This window comes from Chinchilla lanigera, unplaced genomic scaffold (genome assembly GCF_000276665.1).
Source record: "Chinchilla lanigera isolate Chin_1 unplaced genomic scaffold, ChiLan1.0 scaffold00089, whole genome shotgun sequence".
NCBI classification, from domain to species: domain Eukaryota; kingdom Metazoa; phylum Chordata; class Mammalia; order Rodentia; family Chinchillidae; genus Chinchilla; species Chinchilla lanigera.
Window position 1 is genome coordinate 5,188,264 of NW_004955490.1, and position 17,919 is coordinate 5,206,182.

Here is a 17,919-nt window from a genome sequence, read left to right on the forward strand (position 1 = left end):
GTCATGTTGATCAAAAACTATAGTTTCTTACAATATTATCTAATCTAAATTATTCAGCTTTGAGTTCAATTCCATGTACAAAAAAAATAAAAATAAAATAAAATAAATTATTCAGGTTGTCTTTAAAGCCTCTCTATAAAGTAGTTCAGTACAACCTTAGTCTACCACTCATCCTCATTTCTCTTATATCATTACATATGCCTTTTGTTCTAGGCTTGCTGGTCTGTTTATCCTATGATATACTATGTCCCTTCTCATTTATCTTCCTATTATGTGCTTCTTTTCAGTTCTTACTCTGCGCAAGCTTATAACAGCTCCTCTCCTCTCTTCTACCTATTATGATCTCATTCATTTTTCAAGAGTTCAGCTGAAGTTGCAGTTCTTCTGCAGTTCACTCTAGTCCTCATTGATCTCTTTCTTTGACCATCTTCAAAGCTTAGTCTTGTTCATGATACAGCAAGCAAGTTCAACAAAGCCAGCATTCACAAGAGACTGAAAGAGCAGGAAAGAGCAAAGCTTTATTGAGCTGGCTGACCGACAGTCTCTAACCAGGAGCCAGAGAAGATGTCCACCTTGATCTGGATCTCACCTTCTGTTTAAGTACATTCTTAGGTTTCCATAGTAGCCGTTACCTCATTTTTTTGGAATTTTATGAGAATGTCACATAATGGTTACAAGGTTTACCTTTCCCAGAAGTTGACTATTGTGGTTTAACTTTCAGCCTACTTTGTAATTTGTCCTGTACATTCTTTTCTCATTTTATGACTCTGGTCTCCTTTAAGTGGGTCGATAACTAACCAAGGGGAGGGAATGAAAAGCAGGGTCAACTACAGTTTAAGTGAAGTTAAGTGACTTCCCTTAATATGGAGTTAAAAAAATAAAATGGAGTCTTTCTTGCCCTATCATTCATACAGGTCTTCATCCATTTTGTGTTACTATAACAAAATGCCCAAGACTGGATAATTTATAAAAATAAAAGTTTATTTAGATAAGCATTCTGAAGGCTGGAGTTCCAAGAGTGAGCTACCACAACTGCTAGACTTCTGATGAGGACCACATGCTGTAATATGTGTGGCAAAAAATATGGAAAGGGAAGACATTAATCCCTCTCAGAAGTCCCACTTCCCCAAACCACTACATTGGCAACCAAATTTTCATGTGAGTTTAGGCAGGCACAAACTACATTCAAACTACAACAGTAAAGAATTACATATTTAAGAATAATTTCTTCTATTATTCCTTGTTTTGTATGTATTGGCTTCTCAACCGGGAAATTTTACTAGTAAAGGATCATCTTTTCTTTGCATCTTCTTTAATGTAGTATTATTAGCCATATATTTTACTGATAGATTTATTAAAATCAAAGAAAGCTACAGTAATAAAAAGTTCATGATAGGGCTACAATTGCAGCCTGGTTAAAGAGGCAGGAGAAATGACTACACTCACAACTTGTTGCAGTTAAGCTGCTTCATTTAACACATCTTGAATGAGCGCAAGGGTGAAACCTACATCTCTCTTCAAAAACTTGCGAAATTTCTGCTACTTCCTTTAAGGTAACTTAAACTGGAAGTAATTTTTCAGTTTTCAAGAAAACTGCCATTTTATTAAAAATCTTGATCTCTAGTTCCAAAAAGCAGCAAAATTTCTCTTAAGATGTCACCTTGGCTAGAATACAGGGATCTTAAGAATAGTAGTATGTGACCCGCTTCCCTTTTTCCTAGACATAATAAAAATCTCTTATGTCTAGAATACTTTCTCCTATACAGAAAGTCCTTTAGACCCTGGAAGGGACCATCTCGACTTTCCTACTGAGCTTAACAAATTAAGAGCCATAATTATTAATTTGCTGTCTGTGGTCTTCTGTCAGGGTCAGTATAGCCCCATCCTGTTTGTGGTATTGGAGGGTTTTTTGTGAGTGTCTGTGAGTCTAGTGCTACAGTAAAAATAAGAAACTCCCATTAAAGCATTTCATAGCAATTATTTCTCCATGGATAGTTAAAGTCACTCTTCTTTCTTCCTTACTCTTTCTGATTACATAACGGGATGCCGTAGCTACCCAGAAACACCATTGAATGTGCTGATTGCTCATATTAGTATAGTCTTCATGAGCTTTAGACTCCAACATTTATACGAATCAGTTTGATTTTTTGACTGATAATGTAAAAAGAGGAAAAAAAGGAAAAGAACAATGTCTATGCAATAACTATAAGAACTTACAAATTCCCAGTCTCCACAGCCCAGGCAAAGTGGACAGTAGATGTAATTATATAGCTGTTTCAAGCAAAGGATCAATGTGACTGCATCCACTTTGCTTTGTTTTGCTCTGGCTATTAAAACCAAATCCATGCCCTCCACTTATACCAAATAGTTAGTCATCTTTGAGTAGGACAAAAATTCAAAATAGTGTTCATGGAAAGAAGAAGGACCTTAAAAATGATGGCTTTTCCTTTCTAGGTTAACCAGGCAATAAACAAAGGTAGAAAACTGAGTTTTTCTTTTCTGTCTTGATTTTTATTGTCCATTCATGATGTGGTGGTACAGGACTATTTTATGTGCATACACAGAATTTGAAAACCCTACTTTATAATTATGTAAATTAACTTTCAATGAATCAGATATCTCTTCCTTTAAGCTTCATTTTAGCCAAGCAATAAAAGGTGTTTTAATTAATATGCGATTTCCTTTTCTAAAAAGGTGAAAATAAAGAGAGGACTATGAAAGATTCTCTGCCAATTTAGAAGGTTTGAGCTGAAAACATGTCCATAGTCATTTTGTTGTTGTTGTTGATTTTGCATATGTCTCCCCCGGCTTCTGATGATTCAGAACAAAATGATTCCCTTTCTGGGGGATAATTTTTTCTTGCTGCTATGCCTTCTTTATTTGTTTGATTCCAATCTCTTTGTCTACTAAATACCTAGCACACTTGGTAGAGTCCCTTAAACTGGGTCTTCCCCATATGCAAGCTATTCTTGAAAAAGAAGAAGACAATGCTAAGTGAACATTTTCTGTTGATAGCAATCATGAAACCTATACTTTAAAAAGATATTTGAAGAAGAAAGCTATTTATATTTCTCTTTAAGCAATAAGAAAGCTGACACACAGAATTTAATTCATATGCCCAAAGTCCTACAGGCAGGAAGAGGCAAAGCCAGGATTTGGACCCCAACTATCTGACTCCAAGCTATTTGCTTAGCCATTACACTATACAGCCTCTCAATTTAGGGAAGTGAAGCAACTTTGGGAACTGTGTTACCTCTGACATTACTTGGAGACTTAGTCTTTGTGATAACTCTCCTCAGGGGCAACATACAGTGACAAAAAAGCAGGTGCATTGGGAGTACTTTAGGAAGCAAAAAAAAAATTTGTTTCTAACAATGAACATGGATCTCTTTAACCACATCTCCACTGAAAGAGCAGAATGCAAATCATAGGCACCAGCCAGCTAATAGTTTCTTTATTCCCTCTCTTCTGATTCACTCCTACAAACATACATTCTCACCACGTATTTTTAATTTAATTTACTTTGCTTTAATTTTGTTTTAGTATATTAGCATATGTGTACAGTATATAACATTTACATTTCTCATGTGGAGTTGGTACGTGTACATAATACATCTCAATTGCTTTTTTTTATCACCTATTGCTCCACTCCTTCTCTCTTCCCTCCATCTCTCGATTTTCCTCCCCTTTGAGAAAGACCTACCTCTCTATTTCCTGTTATCTTTTATTTTGCTGTTTATCTTTAAGTTTCTCATATTAGAGAAACCATGTGATATTTAAGCTTATGTGCCTAATTTATTTCACTTAACCTTATGTTCTCAAGTTGCATCTATTTGTCTAAAACTTTATCTATCTTTATGGCAGAGTACTACCTCATTCTGTGTGAATACCACATTTTCTTTACCCATTCGTCTTTGGATGGAATATAGACCACTTCTAAGACTTAGCTATTTTGAATTGTATTGCTATATACATGGGCATGCATGTATCACTGTAATACATGTTCTTAACTCGTTTGGGATGATACCTAGAAAAGGAACAACTGGGTCAAATGGAATTTCTACATTCAATTTTTTGAGGAATCTCTATCCTGATTTTCATATTGGTTGTACTAGTTTACATTTCCACCACCAGTGTAGAAAGGTTCCTTTTTCCTCACAGCCTCACCAATATTTGTCATCATTTGAGTTCTTGATGATGGCCATTCTTTCTGGGGTAAGGTGGAATATCAGTGTTGTTTCAATTTGAATTTCTCCAATGGCTAATGATATTGAGAATTTCTTCATGCACTTATTGGCCATTTGTATTCCTTTTGTGAAATGTCTATTCATTACACCTGCCCTTTTTTGGATTAGGTCTTTTATTTTGGGGAGGGGGTCTAATATTTTTGAATTCTTTATATATTCTGGATATTAGTCTTCTGTCTGAGGAATAGCTGGCAAAAATTTTTCCCATTCTCTAGGTTGTCTTCACTCTATTAGTGGTTTCCTTGACTGTGCAGAAGCTTTTTAATTTGTTATGGTCCCATTTGTCAGTTGTTGGTACTATTTCCTGTGCAGTGGTATTCTGTTCAGAAAGTCCTTGCCTACACCTAAGACTTCAAGAGTTCTAGCTATTTTGTCTTCTGCATGTTAAGCGTTTTTGGCTTAAACTTTAGTTTTTTGATCCATATTGATTTTAGTTTAGTACATGGTGGGAGATATGGGTCTAGAGTCTATATTCTGCATGTGGATATCCAGTTTTCCCCACAGCATTTATTAATGAGTTTATCTTAATTATAATAATATAATAATAATAATAATAAAATGCTTGAGATTGTTTCTGCATCTTATGTTTTGTTCTACCTATCCTTGTGTCTGTTTTTTGTGCCAGTACCATGCTGTTTTTATCACAGCAGTTATGTACTGTAACTTCAGGTCTGGCATGATGATGCCTTCTGATTTGTTCTTTCTACCTAGAATTGCTTTTGCTATTCTAGGTCTCTTCTCATTCCATATGAATTTTAAGGGTTGTTTTCTCCAGTTCTGTGAGGGATACTGTTGAAATTTTGATTGAGATTGTGTTAAATGTGTATATCAATTTTGGAAGTACAGCTGTTTTGACTATACTGGTTCTACCTATCCAGGAACAGAAGATATCTTTCCATTTTCTGATATCCTCTTTAATTTCCTTTTTCAGAGTACTTCAGTTTTCATTGTAGAGGTCTTTTATTTCCTTAGTTAGATTGATTCCTAAGTATTTAATTTTTCTTGTTGCTGTTGTGAATACTTGTTCTTTCTCTTTCTCTCATTCTCTCTCTCTTGTATTATATATATTATACATGCTATATGCATACATATAATACAGTCACTTGCTTTCTTTCTCAAATGTGTGATGCTACTACCTTAGATATTTTTCATAAATGCCATTCCTTTAGATTCTGATACTCTCTGTCCACATAACTGTCCATTTATACCCTATACCATATACTTCTAAAGATGTGACTGAGAGGTTTTAGAATGCTTTTCACAATTACATCTGATCACTCTCCTCCCATTCAATGTCTTGTAAGCATGTATAGTCCATTTGTATTTTCAGTTGTTGATCCACATGTGTCTTTAGGCTGTTTTCTGTATTGATTTCCTGTTACTTCTAATGGTGATATAAACATGCTGACTGCAACGGCCTAGCCTGATTTCTTTACTCTTCCTACAATACATAGAATTAGACTCTCTACTTAGGTGCTCAATACATGTTACTGACTTTTTGTTATTATTCCCTAATTATAACCAATGATAAAAATCATATTCACTTTTACAGTTGCCAGTCAAGGGTGCCCACATAGGTCTTGATGCAGGTTTTATCTACCATCTTTAGTCAAACATGCAATAATCAGGAAGAAGAGATTATAGTACTGGTTACACACTTAATTCTGTATTTTTACTGCAGTTTAATTTGGTACATATTGAGCACCTCAAGTTTACTGAGCAATATGCTAAGTGTTCCATCCCAGTTATTCTCAAATTCCTGCATATAGCAGAATCCCCTATAGGTCTTGTCAAAACCCAGATCATTGGCCCTACTCCATAGTTTCTGACTTAGTAGATCTTAGATGGGGTCAAAAATTGTGCATATCTAACAAATTCCCAGATGATGTTGATGCTTCTGGTCCAGAGATCATACTTTGAGTAATGATCAGGGGTAGATAGAGTGGTCTAAAATGGCATGGTATCTCATTTGAAGGGATGTAAAGTGGGTTTGGAGAGGCAGTGCAGACCTAAGAAACATTTAACAGCAGAAAATACAATGCTTTAGAATTCATTCATTCATTCGACAAATAGTAAATGAGTACTATGTGCGCATTACTGTAATAAGATTATATCAATGAACACAATAGACTAAAATCTTATTCACATGGAAAAATTCTAGTGGAGAAAAACAGAAATAAAAATATATAAAAATAGAAGAGAGTAATAAGTACTATGGAGAAAAAGCAAAGAGAGAGAATAAGAAATATTACAAAGATTGAAATTTTAGATAGAGTGGTTAGAGAAGAGTTTCCAGTCCCATCATTTGACAAATATTAGTTAAATGATTAGTGTGTATCAGAAATGGCTAGAGATGCTGGTTTCATATCACAAAGAACAAACCCTGCCTCATAGAATTTGGCAGCCAGGAAACCTAAAGTATTGGTGTTAATTCTCACAAATTCATTCTTTCACTATGAATGCGTACTGCCCTGCTCTGAGCCTTGGTTTTTCCATCCGCTAAATGCAGCAGTCAAACAAATTTACACCTGAAGTCCTCTGCATTTCTTAGTGCTACCAGATAGGAAGCACTTCAGCCAGTCAGCAGTATATGTGGGTTTGAAGAATACTTTGTAAAGAAAGTACTTTAATGATCTTCATAGTATAGGGAAGCTATGAAGCATGTGAGATGGGAAGATAATTTCATAAGAAAAACATAAAGCCATGGACACATCTTTAGTCCCAGCTACTTGGAAAGCTGACTCACAAGAACTATTTGAGGGCAGGCGTTCAAGACCATCTTGGATGACAAAGTAAGGCCCCATCTCAAAATTAGATAAATAAATAGGAAGAACTAAAGCATAGAGGCAAGAATGGGCATCACATGTTCAAATAAGAACCCGGGAGATTAAAGTTCTCATAGTAGTATAGCGGAGAGATGGATAGAAGGTAACTAGGTGTTCAGTGAAGATGACGTGGGGGCTGATTTTACAGTCTTCAATGGGAACTCATGCAAGGTTTTGATCAAGTAATAATGTGATTATACAGTCAAAGTGATATTTTAAGTGTAACCCTGCAATTACAATTAAATCTTTAAGGCTCATAATTTTTTCCATATTTCCTTTGAATCAGTAAAGGTTAAAGTCATACTCTGTTATAAGTGACTGCTCAATTCTAATATTACCATCAAACTAATTTTCAGGTCTTTTCCAAGCAACTAAGAGCCAATGGTATCACAATCATTTCCCTAACAGTACCACTACATTCTTGACCCACTAACGTGTTAGAATTAAGTTTTAGGTCTTTGAAACTGTAACAGAAAATTGTTTATATGTGTACTTTTCTGTGTTTCTTGTATCCTATGAAATATCTGGTTGAATATTGTGTTTATCTTCAGCCACATACATACTTTAAATGGCATTCACTTAGAGTGGTGCCAATATCTCTACGACCAAGCTTTTCCCATTTGCTTACTTAGTCATGGGTAATAGGTTTCTTGGAAATTATCCAATTGTTCTTTATTTTAGTTAGTTGAGGAATATCTGAGTCTGTTGTATTCTCTTGCTCCCAAAGCTTAAAGTACAGTCCTCCTCATAAAAAAAGTTTCTCTAAAAGACAGAAATGACAAGGGTTTGCTGTCCAAAGAGTAGGTCCCATAGGCAGAGAAAAGTGTGTCAGGCAAAAATAAAGGAGGGCATCTTGAATATTTGTTATGTAATTACTATAATCATAGGAAGTTTCACCTTAACATTCAATTAACTCATAACTTCTCAGAGACATGATGGTGAACTTAACAACTCATGACAGACCAAATCCTCAAAATTCACTGTTTAAGGTTAGTTTAAATACAAGTTATATATGACCTGCAAAATATTTAACTGTCACCAGAATAAAATAAACAAATATGATAGGCATGGCCATATTAAGGTGGAAAATGACTATTTTCTCTCTTATTTTCCAAATTCTGGATAATATTGCTAGGTCATTCATTTAGAAGTGGCAACTGTATTCAGAGTCATTTTGAACCATGAGGCACACCAAGAGATATCTTTCAGCACTGTGTCTTTAAGAACAGGCCTAAGAGTTAAAACATCTGAGCACTTTGGAATTATACTACTGAAAATGTGGCTGGGTCACAAGGGTAATAGTTTTCTATATATGTATGATTTTTTTCTTTATTCCTATTTGATAAACAGGGGATGGAGAGCTGTCGTGGGAACATTCTGATGGTGACATCTTCCGGCAACCTGCCAACAGAGAAGCAGTAAGTGTCAATAGCTCAAATACTGCAATCCAACACGCCACAGTATCAGGCATAGCTTTCTTCTCCCCATGACTACTATCCCAGCCAATCCAAAAGGGGCCCATTTCTACCACCATTTTTCTTCCTCTTCCTTGGAAATTTGAATGACGTCATCACCAACCCATGAGCACTTAAGAGCACTTTATAATTGATAACTAGAAACAGGCCATAAAAACAAAGAAGTCACACCCCCTTCATCTGCATCAGAATCTGGTACTCTGGGGATGAGTTGCCAAATCATACATCTTTTGGTAGGAAGGCACATCACTGCTTCTCTTCTCAACAGTAAAAATCTTCTATGAGAGGATCTTCTGCTAGGTTTGTACACTTGTCCACTCCATCCTTTTGTGAGACTTGGTGGGTATTTTGGACATAAACCTTCCCAAAACCCTTAAGGCTTTTGATCATAGAATTAAAAGAAAAGAAAGATAGTAGGCCAGATCCTCCACCCTTCATCCTGTGATATCTCACTTATGTTATCAGTGCTAGTCTCAGAACAAGCTTCACAAGTCAGTGTCTGTATATGTACAATAGAAGTATCTTTTGTTCCTTTGTATTTTGAGGCAAACAGCAAAATAGAACCCCTCTCTTATAAAATGTATGGTTAAGAAGAGTTAGAATTCAGACATCTAAAATTCTAAAACTGTTTCAGTTGAAAGAATGAATCAGATTAAGGGCCTTATAAAAGTGTACAAAATGTAGAAAGGTGTTCATTACACATAAATTGGTGTTCATTACACTCTTGTACAAGAACCATACTGGGAAATTTATAACAGCATTGGTTTTATAAGAATAAGAAACAAATAGAGACAACCTAATTAACTATTAAAAGATGCTTTGTTAAATACACCCAACTGATGGGACACTCTGTTTGCTATAGTGAATATGGTATATCTGAATGTAGTAAAGTAGAAAGAATTCAGAGACATATTATGTAGTAAAACAAGATGCTTTCCTTCTGTAAAAACTATGTGTGCATGTATAAAATGCATGTAAAAAGATCTGGAAGGTCACACACAAACATGTTAAGAGTGGTAATATTAGAGGGATAGATATAGACAGGAGGAAAGGTCGACTTTGACCTTTCACTTTGTCTTCTGTACTATTTGATGTTTTCCATAAACATGAATTAGTTTTGTGATAAATGAAATTTAAATGATTTTCTAAAACTTTAGGAATTTGTTCTCAAATAGCACTGCAGGCAAGACAGGAGCCTAAAAAGTTATACAGCAGGCCTGAGGACAGTGAGCGTTGCAGAAGGGGCTCATAGGGTAGGAAGTTGTGTGCTGACACAAATATGACCATGTTGTCTCAGCTGGGCTTCCTGGTCATCCTATGGGCAACTTCTACTTTACATGCCTCCAGCTTGCCAACACTCAACACAGTCTCTGTTCTGAGATGAAATACTTTCTATTTGCTTTATTCTTTAACACCATTGTTTTTAGGCCATTAATATTTCTGAATGCGTGTAGAAGGATTGCAAGAGGAATGTAAAATAGTACTCTGAACACTTCGGGGAAAAAGACAATTTTTCATAAGAGAGGGCAGGCTTCTTAGTTGCTAGTTAATATAGATTCCAAGGAAAGATTTCCTTCATCTACCTCTGTCTGCTTTATACTGAGATTCCTTACAGATCCTAACAGATAATGGTGTCAGTTTCAGTATTCTGTCTTGTGCATTTTCTTTTTATCTCACTCCAAGTTTTTTGGTTTTTCTTTGCAGTCAGAAATTTAGAGTGGTGAAGTATGACTGGTAATCAGATGCCATTCCAAAGGAAACTTAGGGGTCAGTCACCTTAAACTGTTAGGCATCCACAGTAAGCACTTTGAGCCCCTTAGCAGTCTTGCTGGTAATACCTGTAATTAGCCTTTGTTTTTCACTGCATTTCATACTACGACCAACATCATCTCTTGTTTTGTTGGCTTCATTGTACTTACTAAACTACTAGAGATAGGAAAGGGCTTAATGCAGGACATTTTGTAGCAAAACAGATCAGATACAGAGTACAGGACATTGAAATTGATTTTCAGCAAAGTTCAAGAGCTATGTTTAGAAACAAAACTTTAAGATCAAAATGGACAGATGGTTCCTCTTTATTATGATATTTTCCTTTGTTCTGAAAGGGATGGATATTGTGGGATATGATTCCAACAATAAATCGTATCTGGAGCAATGGAAAAGTTGGAATATGGAGTAAGTGCCCAATAAAGATACGTTAAATGAATGAGTGTGGAAAGTAGCATGGCATATGTAGGGGTGGGGCATGAAAGGAGGGGGTTTTCACATATTTTTATGCACAGGAGTTTTTCTCAGAGAAATTCTTCAAATATATTCTTTGCTCTTGACTATGGTAAAGTAAGAAGATAGTAGGATCCCTGCTGAATATTCTTTGCATGCCCAGTTTGTTGCATGGGAGAAAAAAATAATACCATCAACAACACATTTCCTAACCGGTAGACTGTTTAATTTATAGGGAACTATCAAAATTTCCCTTCTATAGATACATGGCTGATGGGGTTATTTTGCCAAATGGGCAGAAAAAGATCAGCTTATCAAGTTTTATGAAGTTGAGTAAAAAGGTGAACCAGTCATTTAAGCATGTCTCATTAGTTAAAACCTTAAACAGTTTTTGCTTTCCAGGTCATAATTTCATATGAATTGGCCTATGTACCATTGGAAGGGGCATGTGCTATGTGAGTGTGTGTGGTATGGATGTAAGAAGGGAGAAGCACAGGCACAAGGTGGAAAGCCAAAACATGAGAATAAACATGGTCTTGTTTTGGACAACAGCCAGACTCTGTGTTCTGCCCCTTAGTAAATTATAGTGGTGCCTTGGATCACGAATGTGGCAAAAGACATAAGAATGAATTTACCTCATAAGGTCAACATTGAACCTAAACATTGGATTTGATTTGGTTCTCATCCAATTCGATTTACAAGCAGAATCATGGAAAGAATTAAGTTTGTGAACTGAGATACCACTACCGTACATTGAAATTTGCCACTAGAAAAGTGAAAGAATTTGGGATAGAAACAACATGAAATGAATAAAAGTCCTTGCCTCATTCACATTGGCAGAACAATGGCTTGGGAAGGAAACTGGTCTAAGTGTCTTCTGGCCAGGTACTGTTCTAAGTTAGTAGTGACTAAAATAAAATGTTTTCATGAGTGTATGCATTAAAATACATTCTGAAGACACTTTTAAAATTGAACTTTTAAGTCAAAAATTAGATTCCCCAGAATAAAAAAATCAGTGAAATAATGCACAACCAAAATGAATAGATGCTTCTCAGAAGAAAAAGTACAAATGGCCAATAAATACATTTTTAAAATGTTCATATCACTGGCCATGAGAGAAATGCAAATTAAGACTACACTGGTACAATCTTACCCCAGAAAGAATGGCTGTCATCAAAAAATCAAATAATGCACATGCTGGTGAGGATGTGGCTGAAAAGACACTTCATTGTTGGTGGGAATGTAAACTAGTACAACCAGTATGGAAATCAGTGTGGAGTTTTCTCAAAACACTAAAAATAAAAATTACTTTTGACCCAGCTATCCCCCTTCTAGGTGTCTTCTCTAAAATGTTAAAGCCATCATATTACAGGGATACATGCATACCCATGTTTATAGCAACACAACCCTAGCAGTTGCAGCTGTAAATAGTGTAACCAAACATCTTTTAACCAAATGTTTATGACACACTTTCTTCTCTTCCTCTTCTTTCTCAAATCACCTCCTACTCTCCTTCCTCGCCCACTCCCATTCACCTAACCTCTCCAAGAACTCAACCTTCATGATCATCTGCAATAATCACCTTCCCCCACGCCAGTTTCAGTTTCTCGTCTTTCAAACAAAAGACTGCAAAAAGGTGAGGTTTTGGAGGCTGACTAGTCTGCTATACGTCCTCTGATCAAAATTCCTGGGGCCGTTATTTTTTGTCTTGAATCATTTTCCTACCATACCAGTCCCTGGAACTGAAGAAGAGCTTTTCATTGTGTGCCCACCACCATGAATCAGAGAACTTCTTGTACTTGGAACTTATCCTAGGACAGCGACCTTTCCTTTCTAATCCCATCCTTGACAAACTCCTGTCTTTTAGCATCAGTATGACACGCACCAGCCAAACTGTCTTCTCTGTGTTCCTTTGGCAAAACTTTGCCAAACTCCACAAAGGTCAGAACAATCTGTAATGGCCTTTGTGGAATGTGAATGATTATGACAGAAAAGACATATGAGCCGTTGTGGGATGAAAAGTATTTGCACTGTGGAGCCTGTGTCCATGATAACAAACTGATGCAGGTTCTTCTTTCTGTGAATTTTTATAGCAATGCACCAGGATTGGCTCTTCTTAGATATACAGAATAATGTGCTCTTTCAAAATGCTATGAAAGGTCCTCTTACTTTCCAGCTCCTGTTTGCTCTTCCTTCCTCCCACTGGGAAAGCAATATTAATTCCAAAAACTAAATTAGCAACATGTGTGGCTATAACTTTAGTAAATGTTTTATGGGATAGTGAGGTCAGAGGACCCTGTAACTATCTTCCCAAGGCTACTTGCTACTTCCATCACTGAATATAAGGATCTTCCTTTCTAATTGCCTGTGAAAGAATTCTTAATGCTTTTCCCCTCCTTTCTCCCTAACAATTACCTCTAAAAGACAGTTAATATATCTGGCTGTAAGCCTTAAAATTCCATTCTTCCTTCAGTCCACGCTCCTTTACCTACACCTTACTTCAGCATGGGGGAAAGGGAGAGGTAGCAGAATAGTGAGGTCATTATGTGTTTTGAATCCTTGAAAGAAAAATGATTGAAGACCATGGTTTCATTCATCCAACCCGTATTTGATGAGCACATTCTAGATCAGTGATGGTGAGCCTTTTAGAGCTTTTAGTGATGACAAAGAGCCCTCTGCAGTGTGTGTGCCATGGGTTCACCACCACTGTTCTAGATTCTAGACAGTGTTCTAGGCACCGGAGATATAGGAGTGAACACCACAAAGTCCTTGATCTGTAGTCCTTATATTCTAACACTATTGTGTATGGCTTATAAAATGTCCATCTATAAAATGCAATGCTGAATGATGTCATGCTACTGCCTCTGTTTGAAGTCCCTGTGTAGTTTATTGAGACTACATCTGACTCCCATCTTTTCCTCCTCTCTAGTTTTCCTCCTCTCTATACATTATTAGGGTTCATTGCTTTGAAACACAGTTCAGATTAAGTTACTTCTCTACTTAAAAAAATTCCCTCAAAGGCTTCCACACTCCCACCTCTGTCACTTACCAAATAAAGTATCCCTTAACTTGTCATTTAAAGTCCTCCATGATCTGGCTCCAGCCTCCTTTGGAATGTTATTGTTCAACTGTTCCCTTTTATGGACACTGTTCTCTGCTACACCTTCTGAACTTGAAAACCTCTGCCTAGAATATTTCCCACAAACTGAGAGAAAAAAAAAAAAACATATCCATTCTTCTCCTCCTTGACTAACAACTCTCTTACTCATCCCAATGATGCATATAGCACTTTAGGCTTCTCCTGTGGCCTCTGTCACCATTTGCCTTGTGTTGCAGACGACTATTTTAACTCTAAACTGGAAAGTGTGGACCTCAAGAGCAGAAAGAACACTTTAGCCCTTTTGGTTGTTTTCTCTTTCAGGAGTTTATCTATGAATCTAACCTGCTTTCACATGGTCACATCCATGCTTCTTGTGGTGTAGGAGGACATGCAGTTAAAGTCAGAGTTCATCACTAAATGTCAAACTTATCAAATGGCTTCTAATGTATATAACTCAGTCTCTGCAGTCACACTGGTGGATTGCTTTTAGACCAAATTTGTTCTTATCATTTTATAGAGACACTCCTACCACCGCTCTCACTATGATCCTCCACCAAGCCGACAAGCTGGAGGATTGCCCCGCTTTCCTGGGGCCAGAAGTCACCGGGGAGCTCTTATGGATTCTCAGCAGGCATCTGGAACTATTGTGCAGATTGTCATCAATAACAAACATAAGCACGGACAAGGTAAGTGGCATCTTCCTTTTGTACTGCGTCTGTATCAGAGTCTTGGCACCCTTGTACTTATGAGGCCTGGAGCTGAAAGAACCTTTTCTCCTTTGAATGCACAATATTCACATGATCACTCACTAATAAGTCTACAAAGTGAGCATGAACAAGTGACTCCTGAGGATTCTTAGGACTTTCCTAAATGCAGCCAATGAAGCATAATAAAAAACCCTTTGTGCTTGCAAAGCAACCTCTAGCACTTTCTCAACTGTCTCTGGGGTTTGGAGATCATTCGGGAAAATTCCTTGGGTCTTTAGCAAGTAGATCATGAAATATTCAAAGGGAATCAGTGCCAAACACTTCCAAAGTTCTTATCTAAGCCTTAGCAATAGCCTTCCTCAAACCTCAGTGCACCCCAGATTCTCCTGGGGCTCCTTGGTTTTGGGTTTTTTTTTTTTTTTTCTCTTTTTTTTTGGTTTTTTTTAAATTTTTCTCCGGTACCAGGAACCGAACTCACGACCTTGCGCTTGCCAGGCAGGCGCTTTGCCACTGAGCTAAATCCCCAGCCCCTGGGTTTTTTTTTTTTCTGTTTGCTTTTTGGGAGTTCATTTGTCTTTTTGAGACAGGGTCTCACTATGCAGTGCAGGCTGGCCTTGAACTCACTTTGTAGCGCAGGCTAGCCTCAAACTCACAGCGATCCTCCTGCTTCAGCCTCCTGAGTTCTGGGATTACAGACATGTGCCACGACACTCAGATGGCTCCTTGTTAAATGTTCCTGGTCCTGTACTCAGAGATTCTGGTTCGACATGTAGCTATGAGGAGACTGTCCTTCAAAATGAGTAATCAAGCAAGAAACCACCTGGCAGAGTACCAGGATGACTGATCAGGTTAGCTCAGACCTGCAGCCCACTCAGGCAACCAACTGACTACAGCAAGCACCAACATTTATCGATGGACCCTGCTTTCTCCCACACACAATTTTCTGGCCTCCACCAACCCAATCTTGGTAGCAGAGCTGGGAGGAGAAGTTTTGTAAAACCACTAACTGGTCCTTATTTTTTAGGGATCCTGTCGACCATCTCTTTGGAGCAAGAGCTGAGCTAGGTCCTTTTTATGAAACCACAAACATGTTTTGTTTCCCTTAAAGGAAACACAAATTAAAGTCTGTTCTCTGAGCGGGTTAAAGTAGTAAACTGTTAAACTAAATGATTAAATAACATGGGTGAAAAACAATTCACTCTGAAGAATTCCTAGTATCTCAAAGCTAATCAAGCCAAAGCTAATCGATCACATCTGTTACTGGTTAGCTGCAAATTTCAGATTACAGATTTAAAAATTAAATTGCTTTTGAACCCTACAGGCTTATAAGAACAGTCTAAATAAAATTATTAATACATGGCAGTATATTAAAAGAATTGGAACTATTTAGTTATTATTTTTAAATCTCAGGATATTCTGATACGAGTTTATAAAATGAGGAAGAGTTGGATAAAGATGCTGTTTGATTTTCTATCCTAAATTTTTCTTCATAGATTCCATTTGCTCCGAAAGTATGTCAAAACCTTTCTAAAAATGTGTGGAAATGACCTTTTTATATCAAAATCTCCTAATGTCTATAAGGCCTCTTTATTTTCAAGGTAGAGGCTCATCCCTTGGTTGTCTCTGTATCCTGCAAAAGCCCCAGCTGGTTTACATTTATTCATCTGCCCCCATCAATTTGGATGCAGCAGTTCTTTTCTGACCTTTCTGTTACAGTTCACTAGAGAATCATTTATCTCCACCCCCAGCTCCCAACTCCCCAGCTGGAAGATTCAAACTCATCTGAGTATTTGTTGCTGGGGAAAAGGCAATATTTCCCTCTAGATAATTGACCTCACTGTATTCTGCTGCAGAGTGTGTCCTCTCATCTAACCTGGACTGTTCCCTCAGCCCGAATGTTTAGGAGACAGGGTGCCCAGCTATTTGACACTGGGAGTCCTGTCTGCCTTGCTACTCAGCAAAGTTCACCCTTCTCCCTAACTCTTTTGCTAATGATGCTATATTCTCAAGTCTAACTACTTGGTTCCTTATTAGATTCAGAGAGGAGAAGTCATAGTACTCTACCATTTTGTTTGATCCTATCCATCCTGTGTACCTCACAGTTTAGGTATCAAGTCTCTATGCTGACTCAATGGAAGGTTGGTGCCTTCTCTGGTTTAGGTACTTGGAAATCTTGACATGGGCTGACCGGTTACAGTGCCCAGAATTCCTGCAGCTTTTGCAAAGGAGAATAAAAGGCCAACATCATTCATATTTCTTAATGTGACCCAGTGGACTTGATGAGAAAGAAATAGCTCAGTGATTCATCCTGAGCCTGCTGTCTTGCAGCCAAATCAGTCAATTCCTAGAAACGCCCCAAGTGGGGCTATTTCTACCCCCCTGCCGCACCCAAAGTAATACAACCCGCCCCAGAGATGTTGTTGATTGGGATGCTGACAAGTCTCCCTGGGTGTGATGAGATGATGGGAATAATGAAAAACACACCCAGACTCAGTCATGGCTTGCACTCTCCAAAAGGGATAGAACTCCTTCTCAGATCTTCCCATTCACAGCCCTTTCAATTTCATATCCTAGAGTCTAGTGCCATGCTTTACTATAGCAGCCTAATAAATTTGGGTTTGATGTAGTGGAAGGATGTTCCTGTGTTCTCTCCTCTTCATAGGCCCCTTGGCCTGAAGCCCAGATACTTCTTCTTGCCTTAAAAAAAAGCACTCAACAAATTCCAGAGTGCCTAAAGATATCTGTGGCGCACACAGTGATTCTCTGTAGTCAAATGCCCACAACTATTACAAGATTGGAAGCTGAAGAAGTTGTCTGAGGGGTAGAGGCATGAAAGGCTACCCCTTCACAATTACCCAAGAGGCACACCCCTCTCAGTTTTGTCTTGGTACTACCCTTGCCACACGAAAGAGTACACCAGCAGAGTTAAGGTCTGTACCTGTCATTGTCACATTCTCATTTTCAAGACAAAATACTCAACACCCACAATTGAAAGTAGGAAAGATTTATTTTGGCTCACAGATTCAGAAGCTTCCATCTGTGGTTGGGAGGGTCAAATGCAGAAATGGCATGATACAAGGGCCTGCCCTCTAGGAAAGCCACTCACATAGTGGTGGCCAGGAAGGAAGAAACCCGGGAGGGAAATGGACCTTTTCAGGTCACACACCCACCCCCAGCGACCCACCCTGCCGGCAACCTGCACTGCCTAACAGCAAATTTACCTGTGGATTCATCAGTGGACTGGTGAGTATAGTGCTCCCACGATTCAATCACTTTCCCAAAGCCCCACCTCTGAACGAATGAGTCTTGTGGAGGATATTCCAGACCCAAACCATAGCAATATCA

At 37.8% G+C, this 17,919-nt stretch overlaps 1 protein-coding gene across 6 annotated transcripts in view; it reads left to right on the forward strand.

Moving 5' to 3' along the window:
* The window catches only part of Chrdl1 (chordin-like 1), a 110,372-nt gene that overhangs the window by 79,956 nt on the left and 12,497 nt on the right, over window positions 1-17,919 (forward strand). For all 6 annotated transcript variants that reach the window (XM_005404653.2, XM_005404652.2, XM_005404654.2 and 3 more), the window contains 2 exons: window positions 8,423-8,490; window positions 14,385-14,553. In XM_005404653.2, the coding sequence (XP_005404710.1) occupies window positions 8,423-8,490; window positions 14,385-14,553 (237 nt within the window). The remainder of the gene's footprint in view (window positions 1-8,422; window positions 8,491-14,384; window positions 14,554-17,919) is intronic.